Source organism: Ochlerotatus camptorhynchus, unplaced genomic scaffold, assembly GCF_037179485.1.
Source record: "Ochlerotatus camptorhynchus isolate MF236.1 unplaced genomic scaffold, CSIRO-AGI_Acam_v1.1 ptg000193l, whole genome shotgun sequence".
NCBI lineage: Eukaryota > Metazoa > Arthropoda > Insecta > Diptera > Culicidae > Ochlerotatus > Ochlerotatus camptorhynchus.
Window position 1 is genome coordinate 4,424,596 of NW_027040683.1, and position 23,305 is coordinate 4,447,900.

At 38.2% G+C, this 23,305-nt stretch overlaps 1 protein-coding gene across 1 annotated transcript; it reads left to right on the forward strand.

The window, feature by feature from the left end:
* Positions 1 to 7,937: 7,937 nt before the first annotated feature.
* On the forward strand, positions 7,938 to 22,597 carry LOC135702513 (uncharacterized). The gene is made up of 2 exons (XM_065223586.1): positions 7,938 to 8,460; positions 22,156 to 22,597. Exons 1-2 carry the CDS (start codon positions 8,268 to 8,270, stop codon positions 22,377 to 22,379), a joined length of 417 nt encoding a protein of 138 aa, XP_065079658.1. The 5' UTR covers positions 7,938 to 8,267; the 3' UTR covers positions 22,380 to 22,597.
* The last annotated feature ends 708 nt before the right edge of the window (positions 22,598 to 23,305 follow it).

Genomic DNA, 23,305 nt, shown 5'->3' on the forward strand with positions numbered 1-23,305 from the left:
TGGATTTCGGCTCTTGAAAATGATAAGAGGGCCAGGCATCCTACTGGAAACACATACCACTTACTAATCGAACGAATACAGAGTTGGTGAATATAACATACAAACAGCTGCACATTGGTCATTCCACTTGTTGTGTAATTATTACAATGCTATTTTGATGACGTTTTACTTGTTGATAATTATTATAGCACCGTTGAAACATGTTAGCACTGTAGTCTGAACAAGACATTACCAATTACAATACATCATTATGGATAGCATTGATTGATACATATTATATTTGTTTGCTGTGTGCACATTAAAGTGATTAACGGTGGTAGAAAGACCACGCATTAGTGATTCATTACAATCAAATTTGCTAGAACCGGCATCACTGACTTGCATCTGTTTTGTTTTTGTTCAACACAGCTGACGTGTTGATAGAACGAGGAAAAACAACTGGTTTTAAAAAAATAAAGGGTTGTGTCCTAGACACAACCGTAGTATGACGTAGAACTACGCCAAATTGATGTTAGCATAATCGACCACCGTTCATCTTACGCATGAGATAATGTATTTAAACTTATTGGAATGGTTAAGAATTGACAGAATTTTCCCTACATAACTACATAGGGTTGATCAATGTTGATCTATTTTGCTGTGATCAATGTGCACTAAATTTGACATCGACTACAATAGGAACTGACACTATTTCGTCACACATTTTTGTTGATTTGCACCTCAGTATAATGCACAAAAACGCCATGCATATTGTGGGATAAACGGAAATACGTTATTTTTTTCAGTAGCTCCATCATTAGTTTTCAATTAGGTTTTTGAAGCAGAGAAGAGAGTGAAGGATGCATTTTATGATAAAGCAACAGGCAATTGTTTCCCCTATCAGAAGACGGTACTTTCAATATTGAACAAAATGTTGGTTCATATGTCAGCGAAGTACGAGAGGAAGGGGTATAACGATCATACGGGGTTAAATCACCTCTTTGTTCTCCATAACATAAAATTATCATGCATCACCATTATGTACTTAACAGCGTGTTCGTAGAATGATGCTAAATAGAATACTGTGACTTTTCTCAAATCAAACGTTTGGTTTCCTATCAGTGCTGTGTTCCTAAAATTTGAGCTAGGTAGTCGCACCCAATTTTGACCTGCGCCCTTATGCCGTTTCAAATAGTGTATTATCCAGTTGATATGGTATGTTGCAAAATATTTGCAGGTGACAAAGGTGGCATTTACCACACAACGAAAATCGCTCTAATGTTCCTTGAACATCTACAGTCTACGGTTAGAAAAGTAAATAAATTTGAAGTAGGGTTAAATACCCCATTTCCGGCCTATTAAGCACAACCCGCACTTAGTCTTTCTTACAAATTGATTCGATCGTAGCGCTTCTTTTGTTTTTGGGAATAATGGATGCAAACCTTCATATCACGCGTTCTCATTGACTTCTTTTGGTAGCTTATTAACTAAAGTATCGTAACAAACGCATAATTGACTTGTTAACTCTGAAATCATGGATTTACTTGAAGTTTTCTGCTCGATAGGCCCAAAATGGGCGATTAGGCCGAAGTAGTTCTCTACCCTAATTGGGTTCATATCCGTTCGAAAAAAAAAGAGGTTAAGTGCAGGTTATGCTTAGTAGAATGGTAATTAGACCAACAACCTTATTACCAATTGCATTTACCAGATGATCAAGAACCGCTATCTATTCTCCACACCAAGCAGATATCTCGCGTAACATTTGAAAAGTGCCTATGTCCAAAATGTAAACAATCCAGAAAATGAATTGTAAATTTTTCCGCCAGTATTTAATTCCTATATAAATAAATTGAAGTATTTTAGGCATTTATATTGTTCACAATAACAATAGTAACTATATCTCAGTACACAACATCCAAAACATGCGAAACTTTTTCAAAAATACATGAAAATCGATAAAAATTTAATATCACAGTAATAAGCCTTTTTGTGAATCTTTAAATGGTTAGGCCCTTTTTGTTAAGCCGTTGTGCTTGTCATCATAAATTGTAGGCCCTTTGCTAAGCCTTTTCTTAACGTCAAATAAATCATCGGCCCTGCCTCAAGCAGTAGGGCCTAGCTTTGATTTGAAATTTTTCAATCATCGGCCTTACGCTAGGCTTATGAATGGAACCTCATCGAACGAAAAAAAATATATGTTACGCCCGAGGTTAGGCCCGAGGTTAGGCCGTTTTAGCATGAATGATTGGAAAAATTTCGTGGATCGGCCGTTTTTAAAATCAAGTTATTTTTAATGATTTTTATCGATAATGCGGAACATTCCTATACGACTTGTAGCTAATTATCAGTGCTACAGAATGGTATCAAAAATCGGTTTGTTTACATTTTGATCATAGGCCCTATTCAAATGTTACGTGAGATATTTTGAAATTGAGTGTCCATAGATGCGCTCAAGGAGGAGTTATGCCACCACTTTTGTGGAATCTCTATACAGATACGCTGTTGAGGGAACAGCGGTTTTCCTACATATGGTTTAGTTGACGACTATCTCATTCTGATAGTTGGTTAGTGCATACGCACTGTATACATCAATTGCAGAACGCTCTTAGAGTAGTTAAACGTTGGTTTCACCATGATAGTCATTTGGTTAATCCAAACAGAACATCTACTGTCTTATTTTTTAAGTTTTGTTTGGCTGTTAGGCCGATGTGAGTAGTCAAGCTAAATTGAATTCAGAGTCAAAAAAGCATGCATGGCCTTTGGCCAGTGCAGAACAACCATTGGAAAAACCTGGGGCCTAAAACCTAAGTACATAAAATGGATTTACACAACAGTTATGCGACCAATATTGGCCTAGATGTTTTGCGTGGTGGCAGAAAGGAGAACTTTTACTGCTACAATTGCAGCTTTATTCAATGTGAATGTAATATTCTTAACCACTTCGGAAAGTACTGAATCACTGAATAATAATCGGAATCCCTTCTAAAATTATTGAATCACTGCAGAAATGTTCAGCGCCACTTTGGAAAGTACTAAATCACAAAGAAAATGTCTAAATCACTTCGGATAGCTCTGAACCACTTAAAAATCACTTCTAAAAGGACCGAATGATTCTAATTTTATTCGTCTTTGGAACTTGAAAAGTTCTAAATGACTTGATGAGTTCAAATTTAACGATTTTTTATCCCTAATCATGCATATCAGGGGCGCAAGTGATTTCAAATTTATTATTTTTCAATTATTTTCTGAACATGACTATTAGAGGCGCAGGCCATTTCAAATTTCAAGGTTTTTATCACTTTTTTGTCATGCTGAACATGCGTACAAGGAGCGCAAATCATTTCAAATTTTACATTTATTTTATTTATTTTCCTTTTCGTTTATTTTAAGGGCACTTCAAATGTTACGATTTTTATAAATTTTTCCCTGAACATGTTTACCAGGAGCGCAACATTTCAAATTTAGAGATTTTTCAATTTTCACCTGAACATGTATATCAGAGATTTGTGAATCAGTGGCGCAAGGTAACATTACCTAGTGAAATGTATTTTAAGTATTTAACTTTTTCGGTTATATATTGCTCTCATTAACACGTCTATAAATCTTTTTATTTTATTTTGGAAACCATTTTTTTCGGTTTGGAGCTAAGTAGTCATCGACTACCCGCGACTACCAACAACCACAGCACTGTTTCCAATAAGTAGGAGTCACTTTCGTAATTATTTTTGAGAGGCATTGTGTACTACCGCAAACTACTATATTAGAAATAATCTCAGTGATTATTCACTTCCGCTAACAGATACATCTACCGTTCCAAGTTCCCCACGCACTTCTTTCTCTATGATGCACGGTATATGCATTTAGGTTAACATCCGCCGTTCCTCCTTCTTTACATATTCTGCACAAAAAGTACATCCGAAGTCCCTCCTTTTTAACATATTCTGCACAAAAAAATACTTTCTAAGCCTCGCTTCTGACAGGATTTACCGCATTTTTTTATTAATGGCGCGGGACAGAAAGGATGGAATTCGGATGTTAATCTAATTGCATATATAGAGGTACCAGATCTGAATAACAGTCAGTTGTTAAAAATGCATGTCATCATATGCCTCTTAAGCAATTTGTTACTTATAATTGTAGTTTGGTTAACAATAATTTCCCGAAAAAAAAAAAGTGATCCTCAAAGACATTGTCTTTTTCGGGTTGTCGTTATAGGAGGGGGGATGTTTTTCATATCTAATTTTTTCCAGTTTCGATAAGTCATACGGGACCCAAGTCTCATCCCACCTCAAAGTTGTCAAGGTGATCACGCCGTGATTCTCCTTTATCCGCTGACTTGCTCCTGCTTGCTGCAGGACTAAGTGCCACGCCGTCCGAAACAGGTTATGAGCAAAGGCAGGAAAGCAGCCCTGTTTTATATCTTTTCAGGTTCAAGCAGAATGATGTGCAACCAAGTGGTACTCGTTTATGATGACTGGGTTGGGAAAAACGTTTATTTCATGAAAACAATGATAAAATTATTATTTGCGCAATTTTAAAAAGTGTGTTGATTAAAAATTGGAAAAGTATTTATTTCAGCAGATTTGTTAAGTAATATCCTATCGATTGGCCTATTTGGATTTTAATTTCATCTATAAATGACAAAGTTACAAGCGTTCAAAACCTAACACTATTTCACCACACATATTTTTTGATTTGCACCCCAGTATAGTCGACAAACACGTATTTCTACGTCAAAATTGTATGAACGAGGGATGCTCCGGTTGCACATCAATGCTTGAGAATGTAGATGATAGAGGGGCTAGTGTGCATGCAAAATACGCTTGACGATATATTTAAAAAAATCTTTTAAGAGTTATGTCTGTTTGTCTGTGTTCAAACAGTGAATCAAATGCAAAGCGGAATCGCCGAACTGTGGCCCATAAGAGGTCGGATGAAGAAACGTTGCTGCTTATCCAGCTGGTGGAGGAGCAACATTCTGTACGAAATTTTGGTGCTGCAGATTATAATAAGCTTCCAGTTCGTGATGCTGCATGGCGAGGAATAGCTGAACGCTTTGACAATCAGGACTACTTGTGGAAACGTGTGTATGTTTTATATTGAACAGAAATAAATATAATCACCTTCAGGTATATTGACTTTAAAGCATTGCTAAATGGTACAATTGAAGATATTGTTGGCTGCAAAAATCGAAAAAGAAATGCAAGCGAGCAGAATAATTCTCCAGTTGCAATGAAACGCGAAGTGATTGCAATACGTTGCGATGCGGAAATACTTTTGCGAAGATGTGTGTGTATCAATTTTAGTTATGCAACAAGTTGCAACAATTCTTCGAAGTTTTCTCTACTCATACGTAAAAACTATTTGAATTTGATTGGATCCTCAACAGCCAATTATGTCATCAGTTTCACATGGAAACCATCGCTATCCCATTTTTTGACATAATTACAAACCTACATACGCCTACGTTTCGTGGGTGGTTCATAGTCTTCCATTGCTTCTACATACAAAGTTCTCAGCAGCAGCTATACACGAAACAACTCAAAATTAAGTCTTTTGCACTCATCTTGACACCTGAGTGCAACCAGTCAAAATTGAGTTATTTCCGAAGTATACAATTTTAAGTTTTTTGCGAAGACTTCGTTTTGAGTAAAATGTAACTGTTTCAAGAATAGTGATGATTGGATGAAAACTACTTAAAATGGGGTTTTGTCTTTAAAAATGATTCATTAATTGCGTTATAATTTATGTTCAATGTTTACGTTCAGTATTGATAAGCAAACATATAACTTTTATTATTCTTATGAAAAATGTAACAGATTTAAACAAATTTAAAAAAATCGTCCATCGCTGACCAACGGTGCGGTGAGAAGAGTACTTCTTCAAGGAAAACTATTTATCCTTGAGATTGGCTAACATAATACCAGAGTTGAGATCCCATCTCCTGATGAATATTTTCGAAGCACCCGTTGCTGCCTGGAGTTGGAATCACGATTGCACCAGTTCACTGTTTAGGATCATGAAATGAATTTTACGTTAGGTATTTGCACAGAAAATTCACTAAAGGTAACAAACCTGCTTTACTGCCTAATGTACGAATGGATCCGTATTGATCCCAGAAATAAACGGTGCTGTATATTTCCATCTATCACCGGAATAGCACATCATATCCTGCCGCTTTGGATCGTATCATGTCTATAAGAAATTGAAATTACAATAATTGTCTGACCCTGATTTCAAATGCATGACGTAAACTTACAACAACTAACAGTCCGTTGATCCAGCAGTAATGTTATTTTACTATATCGATTCGACACTGATTCAACTTCAATTAACTAAATTATTAAACTTTTGCTTCCGACAAAGCGAAACTGAAAGAAACATGGCGTACGATGAGATTTTTCATCCAAAACGAAGTGCAATCGCAACACTCGATTTTGGATACTTTCAAAGCACGGGATACGAAACAATTTAAAATTGAGATAAATGTCTTCAAAATTAAGAGTTTTCTCAAAACCGCTGCTTGAGTACAATTAATGTACAGTAAGACGACATCGTTATACTTCAAGCTTAAGTTAAAAGTACTCATCAATGAGAACAAAATTATACCCAAAACATTAGTCTTGCGAGAGTACTTATTTTTAAGTACTTTCGATCTCGGTTTTGAGTTGTTTCGGCTTTCCGTGTAGCAGCTATAATAGCTTTTCTTTTCCGCGATCCAATTGGCATTTTACCACTTTAGATTTGAATCAAAATTCTATGAATTTTAAACTCTTCCGTTTACTCGTTGCCTTTCAAAGTGATCACGATCTACAGATAAACTGTCATATTTCTGACGTTGTCAATTATTTTAGTCTTTACCAAGTTTCTCTGTCCGTACAGTGTAATCTAGACATGCTTAAAAAGTCTGTCACAGTCTACGAAAATGACCGTCAAAACATAAATTAAAAAGAATTAAAAGAAAAAAACTATCTACGTGAATAATGAACAGCCCCCAACATGTGACCACTGAGAATGTGAGCGAAAAATACTGATATACGTTACCTTATTTTTAAGGTACTTTGGTCCAGGTTAAAAGATTCAGCATCACCCAAACAAACAAATAAATATCATGAATTAATATAGCTTAACAAATAATCAGTCGTCGGGTTCATATTGGTATTTGAAAGATAAGATCGCACTTTAGGGGGACCAGTTAAAAAAATATGACTTTTGACGCCAAACATTAAATCAGCATCCCAAAATATACACCAAAGTCACAAGTTCAAATCTCGGACAAGTCATAAATGACCCAAGAGTACTAAAATGACAAAAAATTGCTCTTAAGAGATAGTATGATTCTTTATGACCGACAGATTTTATTAACGTTTCTAAATAAGTTTTATTTTATATTCCAACCTAGATTCAGATTGCCACTCACATCAACATCGCTCAATTCTACCAGCCTACCACGAACGTAAACAGCGATTTGCGTTGTGCGCTCGCAGCCCCGCATTAGATAATCGCATATTATTGTGTGCTTCTTTCTGTGGCTGCAAAAAATACCATAGGTAGGGTGGAGACCGGCTTCAGTCCCCCTGTGACCCTATTCCAAGCACGGGGTTTTCCTAAAGAAAATGAATCAAAAATCTATCCAAAACATGGTGTACTAGACCCTCTCTAATGTGAAGCATCATACAAATGAGCGTTGAATGTTATTGTTATGCTCGAAATAGGGTCTCGGGGGGGGGGGCGAAGCCGTTCTCCACCCTACATATCGAACGGATTTCTCGCATCTACACATGCTCACCTCACCATCACCGTACACTTATCTCAGCGCGCGCACACGGGCACTCGCTCGCGAAACCACATGGCCATTACTCCGAGCAGATCTCTCTGCGTTCCTCTTACACGAATCACGATAACCACACTCGCACTCTTTCTCTTCTTTGAACTGCTAATTTGACACTGGTCACTGCGGCGACGATCCACGCGACACGAGAGAGAGAGATCCTGTCATCATTGGCCTACGGACGTGTATTTTTATTTTGATCATAAAAAGATAGTAGTTTTTGTTTTCATAGGAAAAAGAAGCGATTCGATCTTGTACGAGGTGATTTCGAGTGATAATCGTTGCTAGTGAGAGGTTGTGATGTGACAGAATGAACGTTGTCCGTTTGAATTTTCAAAATGACAAGAAACAGTATAGACAGAAGGTAACAGTGCCTGATCTTTGGAGCTTCTGCTGAGAGCGGCGCTGGTTGCTGCGATCGTTCGGGTGAAGAGCGGATAGTGCCGACGAAGGAAAGATGGTGATCAGCGCCCCGGGCAAGATGTTTCTGGTAACTTGTCTGCTGTTCGCTCTATGCGTATCCCTGTTCTTCGTGGTGGTATCGATGAAAAAGAACGAAAAAATACTCCAACGTGAAAACTTCATCCGCCGGGGTCAGTCCAGGCAAACCGAAGCCGGTGCCACCAATCATTGGTACTTTGTGGTAAGAGGTAGGTGTTTTTTTTAGCAGATTCCAAACGATAAGGTTGACTTATCGAAGCGAGGAAGTTTGCTGTTATCTGTTTGAACTGTAATCGCTTGCCTCACCATTTCAATGTAGATTAGATAACGTCCATGCTATGTTTGTATGAAAGTTGCAAATTGTGTCATTATTGATAGAACAACAAATACCTAGTGTGAACAAGAAGGGAATGGCTGAATAAAAAACCGATCATTAGCGAGTTTCGTTTGAACGAACGCGCCTAAACTGAGCCGCACAGCAACATCTAACGAGCTGAGTTGCTCATTCATCTCATGTTGGTAGGAGTTTGCGTTGGTTGCTACTTAAGCGGTGCGGTAACGAAGGGGCGCACGCTGACTAAGTGAACACCTTGACCGTGTGATCAACTTACTCACTCCTCATTCGCTGTTTGTGGGCTTGTAGGTACAATGTGACTGCGCGAACTAACTACTTATCAAAAGGGTATTTAACGGTAATGACGCCGTCGGATAAAGTCACGGATGTTTACGATTTTCAAAGGGATCTTTTTGTCAATCTATGACGCATTAGTCATCGATTGTTGACGAATGTGGACGATTTTGAATTTATTTTTCAAGGATCATAGATATATGCGTTTCAGTACATTCCTAACAAACAAACTGGAGCATTCAAATTTGTAATAGGGAGTAACCTCCGTTTAAGATGTACCGCAAAACGGAGTATCTTTGATAATGCGGGTAACTTTGATAGTATAATATAAAGATTAAATTTACTCGCTGCGCTTTTTCCAAATTAGAAACATTGATTCCATATCGTAGCTTAGGGTATTTCCGTTGATATCATATATAGTTTTTATATAGTATGTGTTACATATTTTACAAACATATTATAAAACAATTTTCGTGTCTTTCGCCTGTTTGAAAAAGCACTCAAACCATCACTCATGAAATTTATTTCCGATATAGCCATCACAAATTCAATGTTGTATTCTTATTGGTTATGAAGTCTTCTGATTATATACTCATTCAAAGTTTCATATTAAAAGAACTAAATTGATTGAATTTTACTAATATTTTTCTACATTTATCGAGCATTATCAAAGGAACCCCAAATCAAAATACTGAAGTTCGGTCACAAAACTAAAAATATAGTGCAAATGCTTTAATTTTCGTTCAACATATTCCTAACGAATCAACTCTTGGATCATCAGTACTTGTTTTTAAAATATAAAATTTGAAAAACATTCATTGCTGTAAAAAATATTTAGAATATACTTTAAAAAACTATCAATGTTACCCCGTTTTACGGTACCCTAATATAGGTTCAATCGAAGATGTCAAATCAAGAAGACTGGCAACACTGCCAGAATCTAAGCGACAGATACAGTAGCGCTGCGCTCGAGCGAAGGTGGAAGTAACGCATAGAGAAATGAGCAAATACACAAACCATTCTTCTGTGGTTGTGTAATCTTTGCTATCAAATACGTTCAAACATTTACCTTTTCGCGGCAGATGACGCGATTGTGCCGGTCTCATAGCGGTCACATGAAAAAATGGTAGAATTGCCAGTCTTCTTGATATGTTGTCTTCGGTTCAATGGAAGTAATAATCTGGGTTCATCTGACACTCATTTGTCTTAATGACCTCATACCTTGCATACTATCTGTTAAAAGCTACAAATTTGGCAGAGTTAAAAAGTCATTGTTTGTCAATTTTAAAGTGTCCATCGTTTTAAATACAGTAATGACCCGATTTTGTCAGCCCATTCAATAATGTTAGATAACCGTAATTCAAAATCTTTCTCATTCATCTTCAAGATGGATGTTTGGGTATACTTAGGTGCAATAAGACCACTGAAAAAACGCATTACTTTGGTAGAGCATTAGAACAGATTTTTTAAAATAGGGCTTACAAAATCGGGTCAATACTGTATGTATTCCAAAAACTAGTAACATTCAACGGCTGTGCAGATAGAAGGTTGCTGTCTTTGGAAAAGTTGTTCTCATGAATAAGAGCTGGTTCAGGTGTTCAGATAAGATCTGGTGGACAGTTCAGAATTCACTCACCAGGAGGCACTAGTACGCCATTTTACTTATAATAACGGGAAGCCTACAGCCCCGGGAATAAAAATTCATGTTGATGTTCTAAAAGTATTGGAAAAAGATACCGAAAATCTAAAAAAAACTTTTTTTTCTCCATTTCTAACTCACTAAATTTACTGAGTACAGTTTATATGGAAATTTAAATGGGAAAATCAAACTTTTGATCATTGTCTTCTAGCCTTTTTCTGTATTGTATTTAAAAAAAAAATCTATAGCTATTCTTATGGGAAATTTTCTCAGCTACAACTTTGCACAGGGTCGTGTTTGAACCAAACGTCAAATTAAATTGTTATTAATTCTTTAAAGGATTGATCATCTTGTGGCATGATCAAGCAGCTGTTTTGTGCAACAGCTGTATTCTGCAGTATGACATAGTAGCCATGATGTTTGTGCTCCATCCTACAAGTCAGAAACACCAATTTTTCCTACTGAAAAGTTAAGAGAGTATAATCAACCGGTGGAAACTAACGATTTTAAATTGGCTCACACTGGACTAACCTATCGGTCCCAAGTACATCGATGGACCTACAATAGAGGTAACTCTAAGATCAGAAGGTCCCGAAGAAACGTGCTCAACTTTTTGGCTCAGCTCTGATACTATCTTTGGTCCCAAGCTAATCGATGCACCCCTCCAAACATAGGAAAATCCACGAGCCCCTCATTTTATCTGTCAAACTTTCATAGCGAATCAAAACAAACATAGTGTAGTAATAGAATTTAGACTAGACCTCCACTTTCGCTCTCGAATTTCTGTTGCTATCGGCTTCTGATGACATCGACGATGGAGCTCGGCATTCGAGATCCAGTTGTGAGGCCACCAGGCACGAATTATATACCGCAGGCATCGGTTGATGAAGACCTGCAGCTTTTGAGTGTTCTCCACTGATACACACCACGTCTCGCTGGCGTATAACAACACAGATTTCACGTTCGAGTTGAAAATTCGGATTTTGGTGCGTTGACTTATCTGGTTGGATCTCCATACGTTTCGTAAACTCGCAAAGGCAGCCCTAGCCTTCTTGATTCGTGCACCTATGTCGCTCTTGGTCCCGCCGTCCGACGCTATTTGGCTGCCAAGATGTTGGAAACTTTCGACCTTCTCCACTGCTTGCCCCGCTACCGTAAACTTGGAAGGGTTGCCCGTGTTGATATCCAAAGATTTGGTCTTGTTGACGTTGATGGTGAGACCCACCGCAGAGGAGCGTTTGGCTACGTCATTGAGCTTACTCTGCATATCAGAGCGCCGTTGTGCTAGTAGAGCAACATCATCAGCCAAATCGAAGTCGTTGAGATGCTCCATGGTGATAGGCTGCCAAAGCAGCCCATGGTTCGGTACACGGTCAATTGCACCTACCATGATCTCGTCGATAACGATGAGAAACAGTAGCGGTGATAGTATACATCCTTGTCTCACACCAGCGACTACCCGTTTAGTTGATCAGGAGGTCAAGGAATAATCCGGAATTCTCTCGCTAGATGGCGCTAGTGATGGAAATTACTGAACATTAAAAGAATAATGCGTGAATGGACTGATAAAATCAGGTCATTACTGTAGTTTATATTTTAATGGATATTAAGAGACCAAACTTGCTTACATGTATAGGAAAAATCCCAATTTATTCACCTATGGTCTGACCTTATTTACACTCAACATGACTACCAATGATCTTATTTAAAAAATTTCACGTCATTTGATGTGGCACATGATTGATTTAAAAAAAAGTCAAATCTGGCCACTTCCCCGGTGCAACCCGGAACATATCCAGATTCAGCAAATCTGGTTCAGGGTACTAGATATCATTGTTAATGAACTTGTTTTCGAATTCTGATGTAATTTATTGTGTAGCATGATGGGTTTTGAACTTACTCATAAGCTGGTTATTTTCACTAAGAACTTGTTCCGGCCGTATCTCCGGAATTGTATGACCAATTTTGAAACTACGTGTATGACCAATTTTGAAAGACGTTCTAGGTCATCCAAAGCATTCTGTAGTTTAGAACATTTGACAACCAAGGCCTGCACAATGTCCTCAGCGTCGAAACTTGCTCAAACATGTTCAAAGAGGTTCTGTACATCGCTCATGATCAGTTTGATGTATATATGATGCTCAAGGTTCACCAAATTGTCGTTGATCTCAGATCAAATAATGTACCAGGTCAGTCATAACCGGTACAAGGCCCTTACTGCCGTGAGATGACAAAGTGACGTTCTTCATATTCATAATCTATACCCTAAGATAAACCAGAAAACACTCTCTTCGTGATAAAAATGTGTTTTGGAAGCCTGGAGACAAAGTGACGTAACTATACATTTTCGGAGAAAGAGTAATATGTTTTCACTGTTTCTACGGATAAGTGACGTCCACCATATAGGAATGTTGAAAACTCAAAAGAAGTTTTAAACAGTGAGGTTCATATTTTCCGCTTTATTTTGACATTTTTTAACAGAATGAATTTTTTTCGGCAAATTTTTATAATTATTGCAAGTTTATGCACCCAGGTCCATGACTATAATGCACATCATTTTCGTTGTAATTGATGGTGTATGAGATGTTCTAGGTTCTCCAAGTTGCTTTGGAGTTCAGATTATTTGATCTACTGGCTCAACCATGAACTGCACGATGTCCTCAGCGACAAAACCTACAAAAATACGTTCATAAAGTTTCTGCGGATCGTTTTTGATTTATTTTGATTTATAATCAATGTTCTCCAAATTGTCTTGAGCTCAGATCAAATGATTTATCTGATCAACCATAACTGATACAAGGTCCTTAGCAACTAAACATCTCCAAACAACATCAATTTAAGGTGTATGTAGAAGTAGAAGTAGAAGTTTTAGGTTCTTCAAATTGTTCTAGAGGTCAGATTATTTGATTTACTGGATCAACTAAAATCTGCACGTTGATCTCAAGGGATGAACTAGCCTAAGGCTAAAAATCTCTTAAATAAAGTTTAAAAAAAACATGATGATCTCACCGACAAAACTTTCCGAAACACATTTATACAGTTTCTGCTGTTCGTTTATAGTTGATTTTGAGGTGTATAAGATACTCACGGTTCTCAAAATTGTCCTTAAGTTCAGATCAAATTCTCATCCAGGTTCACTGATTCAAAGCCCTTTGTATTAAAACATCTCCAAACAGGGTTAAACATATCATGCACATTATTTACGTTTGAATGCGATATGTTTAAGACGTTCTAGGTTCACCAAATTGTCGTCAAAACTTGTTAATTAGGCTACCATCTCGCATTTTAGTTTGATTACATTCATAGATCAGGGGGCCTCCATAAGCTCGGTCGGTAGAGCCTGCGACTATAAAGCAAACCATGCTGGAGGTGGCTGGCTTCGAATCCCGGTTGGTCTAGGATTTCAGATTGGAAAATTTCTCGACTTCCCTGGGCATAGTATATTATTGTACTTGCCACACAATATACACATGTAAAAATCGAACAGGCTTGGAAAGCTTTCAATTAACAACTGTGGAAGTGCATCTAGAGCACTAAGTTGAGAACAGGCGTTAAGTTACAGTTGGGACGTACTAGCCAGAGAAGATCATAGATAGTACTAACTAGCGGAGGAATTCCGAATTGTTCTGTCCATCATCCAACAGACTTTGCCGAAGAAATCATCCGTCTAAATAGTCAGGATCTTGAGATACAGCAGCGCAAACATATTCATTTCGAATGCTCACAAGCGCCGCCTAGCGGAATAATTCCGAATTGTTCTGTCCATCATCCAACAATCATTGACCTCCTGATCAACTTTGCCGAAGAAATCATCCGTCTAAATAGTCAGGATCTTGAGATACAGCAGCGCAAACATATTCATTTCGAATGCTCACAAGCGCCGCCTAGCGGAAGAATTCCGAATTGTTCTGTCCATCATCCAACAATCATTGACCTCCTGATCAACTTTGCCGAAGAAATCATCAGCAGCACAAACATATACACTTCGAATGCTCACTAGCGCCGCCTAGCGGAATAATTCCGAATTGTTCTGTCCATCATCCAACAGTCCTTGACCTCCTGATCAACTTTGCCGAAGAAATCATCCGTCTAAATAGTCAGGATCTTGAGATACAGCAGCACAAATATATTCACTTCCAATAATCACTAGCGCCACCTAGTGGAGGAATTTCGAATTGTTCTGTCCATCATCCAACCATCCTTGACCCTCTGATCAACTTTGCCGAAGAAATCATCCGTCTATATAATCGGTATCTTGAGATACAGCATTCAAATCATGCAAAATAGGAGATTTTAGGACAAAACTGTGAAAAACCCCAACTTACCCTATCGTGCCCAAGATGAAACCCTCTCCAATCGATTTCTGAGACTTTTTTCTATAAAAATGATTATTTTTTAGTCTCTTGTTCCAGCGAGCACCGATGTTATTGAATTTTAACACATTGTTTCGATTTTGTCCCCAGTGTGCAGCGTCTCGCCTCCGTGAGACCTCAGGAAGGGTAGGAGGCGCTTCTGGAGACACTCGTCCCGGTACATTTTCCCGTTGATGGTACCCGTCGTGATGTACGGCTGGCTCATCTTGCCGCACCCACAGTTGACCTGCCAAACCAAGAACTTTTTGGTGAATTTGTCCACCTTCTTCCTTACTTCCTCAGGAACGGCCAACCAATGCACACTGGGCCAGAAATGCAATCTAGTGGAGCAAAATTAATAACTCCGAAACGAAGCATTTCCACGACTTGGTGTCTTCGATAAAGGTTTTCATCATAATAAGGACCATCTATTGACATGAACAAATAGCTCAAAACTCTTCCGCAAAGATGGCACCACAATCTAACTTCTTTCTCTGACATTTTGGAGACTTGATGTCATGGGCAAAGTTGTTTGCCTTGACAAAATAAACAACTCTTTTGACGACCTAAAATTTCCAAGGCCTACTGGTTCCGAATTATATGGAGTTAAAGAAAAAAATGTAGAAAATATGGTTTTTTCTTTCTGTATCTGGATTTTGTTGACAAACATATAATATTATATTTTTCTCTTATGCAAATGCATTAAATAAATAACTTGTGTGTAGAAACATTATGGTTTAAGCTTAAAATTTTAAAGATATTGTTGAAAAACCGAAAAAACAACAATTTTGAACTTTAATATATCCCAATGCGCAAAAAATAATATTAATTTTGCTCCGCTAGATTGCATTTCTGGCCCAGTGTGCAATGTGGTAACGTAACGGCAACTACGTTGTGTCCGTCTTGATGTAAATCTCGTCGTCCATCACGATGCACCTCGGTTTTGTCAGCCACTCCCGGTACAGCTTCCTGGTGCGAGTTTTGGTCAACGTGTTTTGTTTGTCGTTCCGGTTCGGTGCCTTCTGGACCTTGTAGTCGTAGATGCCGGCACGTTTTTTGGACAAATCAGATGGAAACATCCGCCTTCTTCGCGGCATCGCGGATCGAAAGATTCGACCGACGCTTGAACAGACTCAACACCTTCCTGGCCAGCACTGGGTCAGCTGTCTTCGCTTTTCTGCCGCAGCCTGCCCGCCGCTGGGTCGTTTGGGTCTCCTCACCACCCGGGAAATCGTCGAATGATGGATTCTCAGGTGTTTCCGGATCCATCTGTGGGACGCAGTAGGATTTTCCACAGCGGCGCACAAGATTTTTTGGCGGATCTGCTCTTGCTCCGATGCCATCTTTATAACCACTTGACAGATTGTGATGAAATGCTGCCAGCGTAAACATTACACTCTTAGCTAGTTTCAGTCAAAATTTCATCAATGTTGCAAAAAGTTACAAACTAATCAATGTATCTCATTTTTTTTCGAGTACAGTCTTTAGAAAATTTTGTACAAGTACAGTTTACAAAGCAGAGTGAAATGGTGAATGTTAAGATAGATATGAAATCAAAGTTTAGACTTCCCATAGTAATTTTCATATAAACTTCAAATGGTTTGTGCCAAGTCAGTTTCTTACTAAATGAGTTCAAATTTTGGGAGGCCAATTAGAACTGAAGGGGACGACTCTATCTACGCTGCAGGAAAGATTGTGTTGTGCTGTGGCTAGCTGCTCGCACGCTGAGAAGAAGATTGATGACGATTCTGAAGATTTCCTGCAAAAAGATGATGCGCGCTGCAAGTAGATACGAGAAATGCAAGAAGATTGTTCGAAGATTGATTCGATTGATGAATGTGAGATTTTTTGAGATTCTAAAATTGAGATTTAGCTGTGTGATTAGAACCTTATTTGGAACCGTTTGAGCACTGTCTATAGTCCAAGATGATATTTCTAAGAGTTGGAACATGTTTTTTTGATAATTAGTTTGAACTTTCACGTGAGGTACTCTGGATTTATCTCCATCAGGTTTGTCATTAATACCTTTTTACCACCTGAACTTGCTCTAGATATCCTCTTCACTTACAATAAGTCCACTGAACTCTCTCCCAAAGTCTACAGGACTTACCCTTGTAGTCATATGGGCGTAGTCCCGCATTAATCAGTATTTGTCCAAGAACTCCCTGAGTTCCCCGGCATGCTCTTTGATTTCTTGTGGATGTTTTAGTCTACTGTCAAAATTTTCGAAGTCCTTTTTTGAGTCTGTCTAGATATCTCCTTAACACTCCGAATACGATGCCTCTGAAAAGCGTGTAACGGCAAGTTTGCAATGGCATAACTCAGCCATTTCTTAATGCATTTCAAAAATTGTGGTATCTGTAGAATAATTGGTAAAAATATTGGAAATAGAGCTCCGTGGTTTTTTCGAACACACTTGGAACTGTGATATAAGATAGAATTTAGATAGTGACATAAACATGAACCCAGAAGACCAAGGAACCATCCTCTAGAAGATCCGGAACATCCGTAAAATGGTCAATCCATAGAACTGATCCTAAAGCTCCGCGTTTTTTTCTAAAACATTTCGATCTGTGATATAAGAATGAATTTGGGGTCGTGACAGAAACATGGACCCGGATGGCTGTGGGACCGTCCTCCAAGAGATCCTAAACATCCATAAGAGTGCTAATTCCATGAAACTGATACTAGACCGTGTTTTTTTAATCGTCTTCTGAAATGTTTATATTTTTCCTCTCCCAACCCACACGTGAGGGCTAGATCTCCTCACCACCAGGTTGCACGAATACAACTATATTGCTAAATGTGCACGGACACACATACGCAGTTAAAGTTAGCTGGTTCAATTAAAGATTTTTGACTAAGCTTCAAATCAGGCATTTTTAAATCCTCAGCTGATGCTGAACACTTAGAATACAAAAATTTCGAGTAATTTCGTACAAATAAGTTCGCTGATTCACTGATGCCCATAGCCATTTGGGCCATAATTATGTCATGACCCCAAATTCATTCTTGTATCACAGTTCCTAATATTAAAAAAAAAACTGTGGAGCTCTAGGATCTGTTCATGGATTTACCACTTTTACGAATGCTCAGGATCTTTCAGAGGACGGTCCCATCTGGATCCATTTTTAAGTGGCGACCCAAAATTCTTTCTTATATCACAGTTCAAAGTGTTTAAAAATGAACTGCAGAGCTCTATGATCAGTTTCACAGATTTACCAATTTATGGTTGTACCGGATCTTTTGGAGGACCGTCACAGTTCCAAGAGTTTTCGAAAAAACGCGGTTTTTCACAGTTTCATGGATGAACTACTTTTACGGATCTTCCGGAGGATGGTGCAATGGCCATCCAAGTCCATGTTTAGGTGAGTTCCGGAGAAGCATTTAGACGAACTAAAAACAAAATCCCTGCGATAATTCATCTGAAATATCGGGAGAAAACTAAGAGCGAACTCAATAGACTCTCCGAGATTTCAAAGTTCTTCGAAAAAATCTAAAAAGATACCAGCATGCTCAGAAATTATCGTAAACACCCAAGACTTCAGTATGATTATTGGAAATATCCAACATCTCAACACGGCACAGGTATGAAGTTCTTCACATTTCCCTGAAGTTCTACGAAATTCCTTGATATTCTATGAACTTCCTTGAACTTTCACAAATTCCTCGGAAGATATATTTTTCAATCTTCAACTTGAATGATCTACGGACTTTCCTGAAGTTCTGTGAGCTTCCCTTATGTCTTGTAAATTTCTCTAATGATCTATCAACATTTCTGAAGTTCTGTGAACCTCTTTAAAATTCTGTTAAGTTTTTGATGATCTAAGAATTTTCCTGAAGTTCTGCAAATTTATCTGATGATATACAAACCTTCTTTGAAGTTTTGCAAATTTCTTAGAAGTAATGCGAACTTCCCTCATGTTCTGTCTATGAAATTTCCCGAAGATCTGCAAATTTTTCTGATGATATGCATTCCAGGGGAAGTTAGGTTTTGTAATACTTTCTAAAGAATGACAAACTTTCTTTAAAATTCCATGAACTTCCGTGATCACCAGTGGTGAGAAATCTGTAATATCAAACAAAACTGTAAACAAATATCAATTAAATCAAGAAAATTGCCAAAATACTTCAACGCATTTTCCTCTGCTTGTAAAGAAACTAGCAAAAGCGCATCTTCTTCATCCGACGACGAATCTCACGTTCGCTACCACGCTGCGAAGAAACTGCTGCTCCGGTGCGAATTTCGTTACCGCGGTTAACGTGATTTATTCGCTACCGCTACCGCGGCGTAAAAACGCGCCAGTTTGGGGGGACCTTCATGGATGGACCACTTTTACGGATCTTCCGGAGAACGGTCCCAGGGTCATTCGGGCCCATGCTAATGTTACGACCCCAAACTATTTCCTTTAACACAGTTCCACGTGTTTTTGAAAAAAACTGTTGAACTCTCTGATCAGTTTTGTGTATTGACCATTTTTAAGGTTGTTCCAGATCTTCCGGAGGTCCGATGGCCTTCTAGGTACATGTTTATGTTACAACCCCCAATTAATGTATATATGACAGTGTCAAGTATTTTCGAAAAACCACAGAACTCTAGGATCAGTTTCATCGATTGATAACTTTTACGGATGTTCCGGATCTTCCAGAGGACGGTTCGATGGCCATCTAGGTCCATGTTTATGTAACGACTCCAAATTCTATCTTATATCACAGTTCCTAATGTTAAAAAACCACGGAGCTCTATTATCAGTTTCGTGGATTGTCTACTTTTACGGATGTTCCGGATCTTCCGGAGGACGGTCCCATGGTCATCAGGGTTCATGTTTATGTCACGACCCAAATGCTTTCTTATCTTACCACAGTTCCTAATGTTTTCGAAAAAAAAAACACGGAGCTCTAGGATCAGGTTCGTGTATTGACTACTTTTACGGATGTTCCGGATCTTTCGAGGACCGTTCCGTTGTCTCCTTGATCCATATGTAGGAACCAAGACTGTATTCTCGCTAGTTATAAACATTTGTGTCCAAAAATCTAAATTATAGATCTTAAGCCACTTGCAAAACCCATAAACACACCTTTAAAAAAACGTGTAACGACTCTTTTCACTTTTAAAGAAAGTAGACAACCCTATTTCAATATTTTTAAAATCAAAATAATCTACAGACTATAGCAATTCTAGAGGTACCACCAGCGAATCCAAACACATAAAGCAATCAACGATACAGACAAAACAGTTGCTACGACTACCATGACAAACTCGTTCTGTAACATGGCTCGATCAGAGTGGCAGAAGGATAATGATATATTGCTTGCCTGCTTTGTTGCAATATACACGGATGAGGACATTGCTTGATCTGAATCGAGAAAAGACATAACAAAAAAAATCCCATTAACAGACGTGTATCATCTTCGGCTTTACTTCGTGAAGCAACAATTTGTTCGTTTCCTTCTACCGCCCCGAATGAGCTGTGTCGTACGGGCTGCTTGTCATGATTAAAAAGGAAGAAGATTATATCATTATTGCTTTCCACTTCTGACATAGCATTATCATTCGGTTCGTTGCTCGCTTGTCATTTTAAGATATTTTTGATTCCTTGGGTACCACACTTTTTGAAATTCATCAAGAAATGGCTAAATTATGCCATTGCAAACTTGCCGTTACACGCTTTTCTGAGGCTTCATAGTCGGCGTAAAGTTTTTTACTCACCGTATTCGGAGTGTTAATAAAGGCAATCAACCAACCATTTGAGCCCTCTGGAATTCTTGTTTTAGATTTGCGCACGGGGTATTTTGGATTTATCGTCATCTGGACTTACCCCATTTTGAGTCCGAGTCCTTACTTCCAGTGGTTTACCCTTGTAGTATAGGGTTACGGTATGTAATGTGGGTCTAGTCCTTTCATTCGGCCTATCACGCAAATAAATAATTAATTAAGGAATATTACACAAAAAATAAGGAAAATATTGATCACTGATGATTGATAAATGTGTACCACACACAAATCAATTTATATCACAACATTTCAATACATTTTCAGCTCTCGTAAGTAATAAAACTGGTTGAGAATATCACTCTGTTCGGAGTTTTTAGCCGCCATGACTTCTAAGGTTAAGATGGGAAGGTTGCACTGACGATCATCAAATGGCCTGATTATGGCATTTATTGAATGGAATTACCTGATAATACACACTAGACGTAAAACTCACAGTTACTGTTTGAATATTTTATGTTTATTTTAATTGTTTAACAACGTTTTCACAAGTAAATCATGGACCCAACTTTAGGGACACATTTCTTTTCTATGTTCCTAACTTTGGCCCATGAAATTCATTTGACAGCATATAGCAATAAGAGTAACGTCAACAATGTGGTTTGCATTTGGATGATAAGGAACGAACAGGAAGGGAGATTTTTTCTGCCAAATCTGTATAATGAACATCACAATGTTTTGATTTAGATATTCTGCGGTCGAAAGACGATAAGCGAAATTTTTAATTTTTAATTTTTAACTTGAGTGATTTAATGTAGTTTTCGTAAAATTTTCTCTAAGAAATGTTTTGAGGAATGAAGAGTATTAAGTTAACAGTGATAGTGATAAAAAAAAATACATAAGAAAACGTTACCAAGAGCGTTTTTTTGAGGATCAAACAAGATAGGACGAAGTTGCATCCATAAATAGACCCAATTTGGGGACAATAGACCGATATTACATACATTTCCCTGGTGAGTTTTTGTCTTAAAAAAAGTAAGTTTTTCAACTTTTTGCGGTTCCTGATAGCAAACGACATGATAAGCATATCTAAGCATACCATTTAGCAGTAGAATATCGTTTGCAGGTAAATTAATTGATGAGTTATGATTAAAAACGTAATCTATGGCTGCATATTAGACCGAGGTTAGGGACGTATACCCTATGTATTCTGAATTTATACTTGATCACTGTCGGAACTCATTTGGAGCAATCCCATGCAAAGTCCTTAAGATTTAAGATTTGTCCCCGATGTTTCGGATAATGACGTAGAAGTTACCATGTGTCCTGAATAAAGAAATCTACTAAGCTCCAGTCTCACCCATTACGTCTTATGGATTGGTCTGAAGCGTACCGAACACACCCCAGAGATTTTTTTTTAATTATCTGGCCGCGTCCTGAGCGTGCTCTGGACTTTACATTAAAAGCCTTTATATTTGCAACCTTGAATTCTCTGAAGCCCAAAAAAGCCATGTGATCATATTTTATTGTTCAAACAAATCTTCCAGCACTAAATTCCCCTCACATTTCCAGACGTGGACAAAATCAAAGCCATCTCGGATGTGCGGAACATCGAACGAGCATCACGGATCGAAAAGACTGCCACCGGATTCGTGGTGTATGGTGTGGACTACGAAATAGTGTTCGATCGAGTAGCAGTGCCATCCAGTGAACCGGAGGACTATGCTTTGGCACTTGTCAAACGGAGACTGTACCGATGGGATGCCAAACCCAGGAGCTACGACGACAAAGGTTGATTTGGTAGAAAATAATCAGAACATGGTGTGGAAGTTACCAGAAAATGACATTTGAAAGTGAACCAGTTTTATCATAGCGAATAGTCCTGTGAATATGTGATAGTTTTTTTTTTTATTAAATGAGTAGGTATAAAATAGCTACTTTGATACTTAATGTTTTACAAGCCTAAAGCACCTAAGTGCATAAACAATGTTATTTTAAAGAAATAAAATCGGAAGTAACTCAGCTGTAGCAATAAATTTCCGAAATAATATTCTACTGAAAAATGCAACTTTATCCCCGGTCTCCCAGAGCACACTTGCCGGACTTATTATCTGTCAACTTGCCCGTAAATAACATCTTATAAAGAACCGCGACCATAACGTGGGTTATTACTTTTTGTTCTCATTTTGACAAACAAGATACGTTCTTCTCGCCAGAGAAAAAGATTAAATTGGGACCTGTCATGTAACGCATTTGCTTCCCGTGGATTGCCGCCCTTTCCACGTAGGTATCTTTCTGTTATTCGCGGTGAAGACAGATCCGAACACGCTCGGAAAAATGTGAGCATTTTCACTTTTGTTTGATCGCCAAGTGGTTTATGCTTTTGAGCGCTGCGCTTTAATCTATATGGAACAGAGGTTTCCAACCCGCCAGGAAGACCGATCTCAACAAATACCGGTGTATAAATCCGGTATATTTTAAACACCAGCATAAAACCATAGTTAATCGATGCACCCCTCGAAACGTAGGAAATCCACGAACTCCTCATTTTATCTTTCAAACTTTGATAGTGAATCAAAACAGAGTGCAGTACTAGAATTTCAACTAGAGTGGGGTACGTTCATCGATGTACTTGGGACCTAGTCCAGTGTGAGCCTCGGTTTGAGCCAATTTAAAATCGATAGTCTCCACCGGTTGATACAACTGAGTACATCGGTTATGT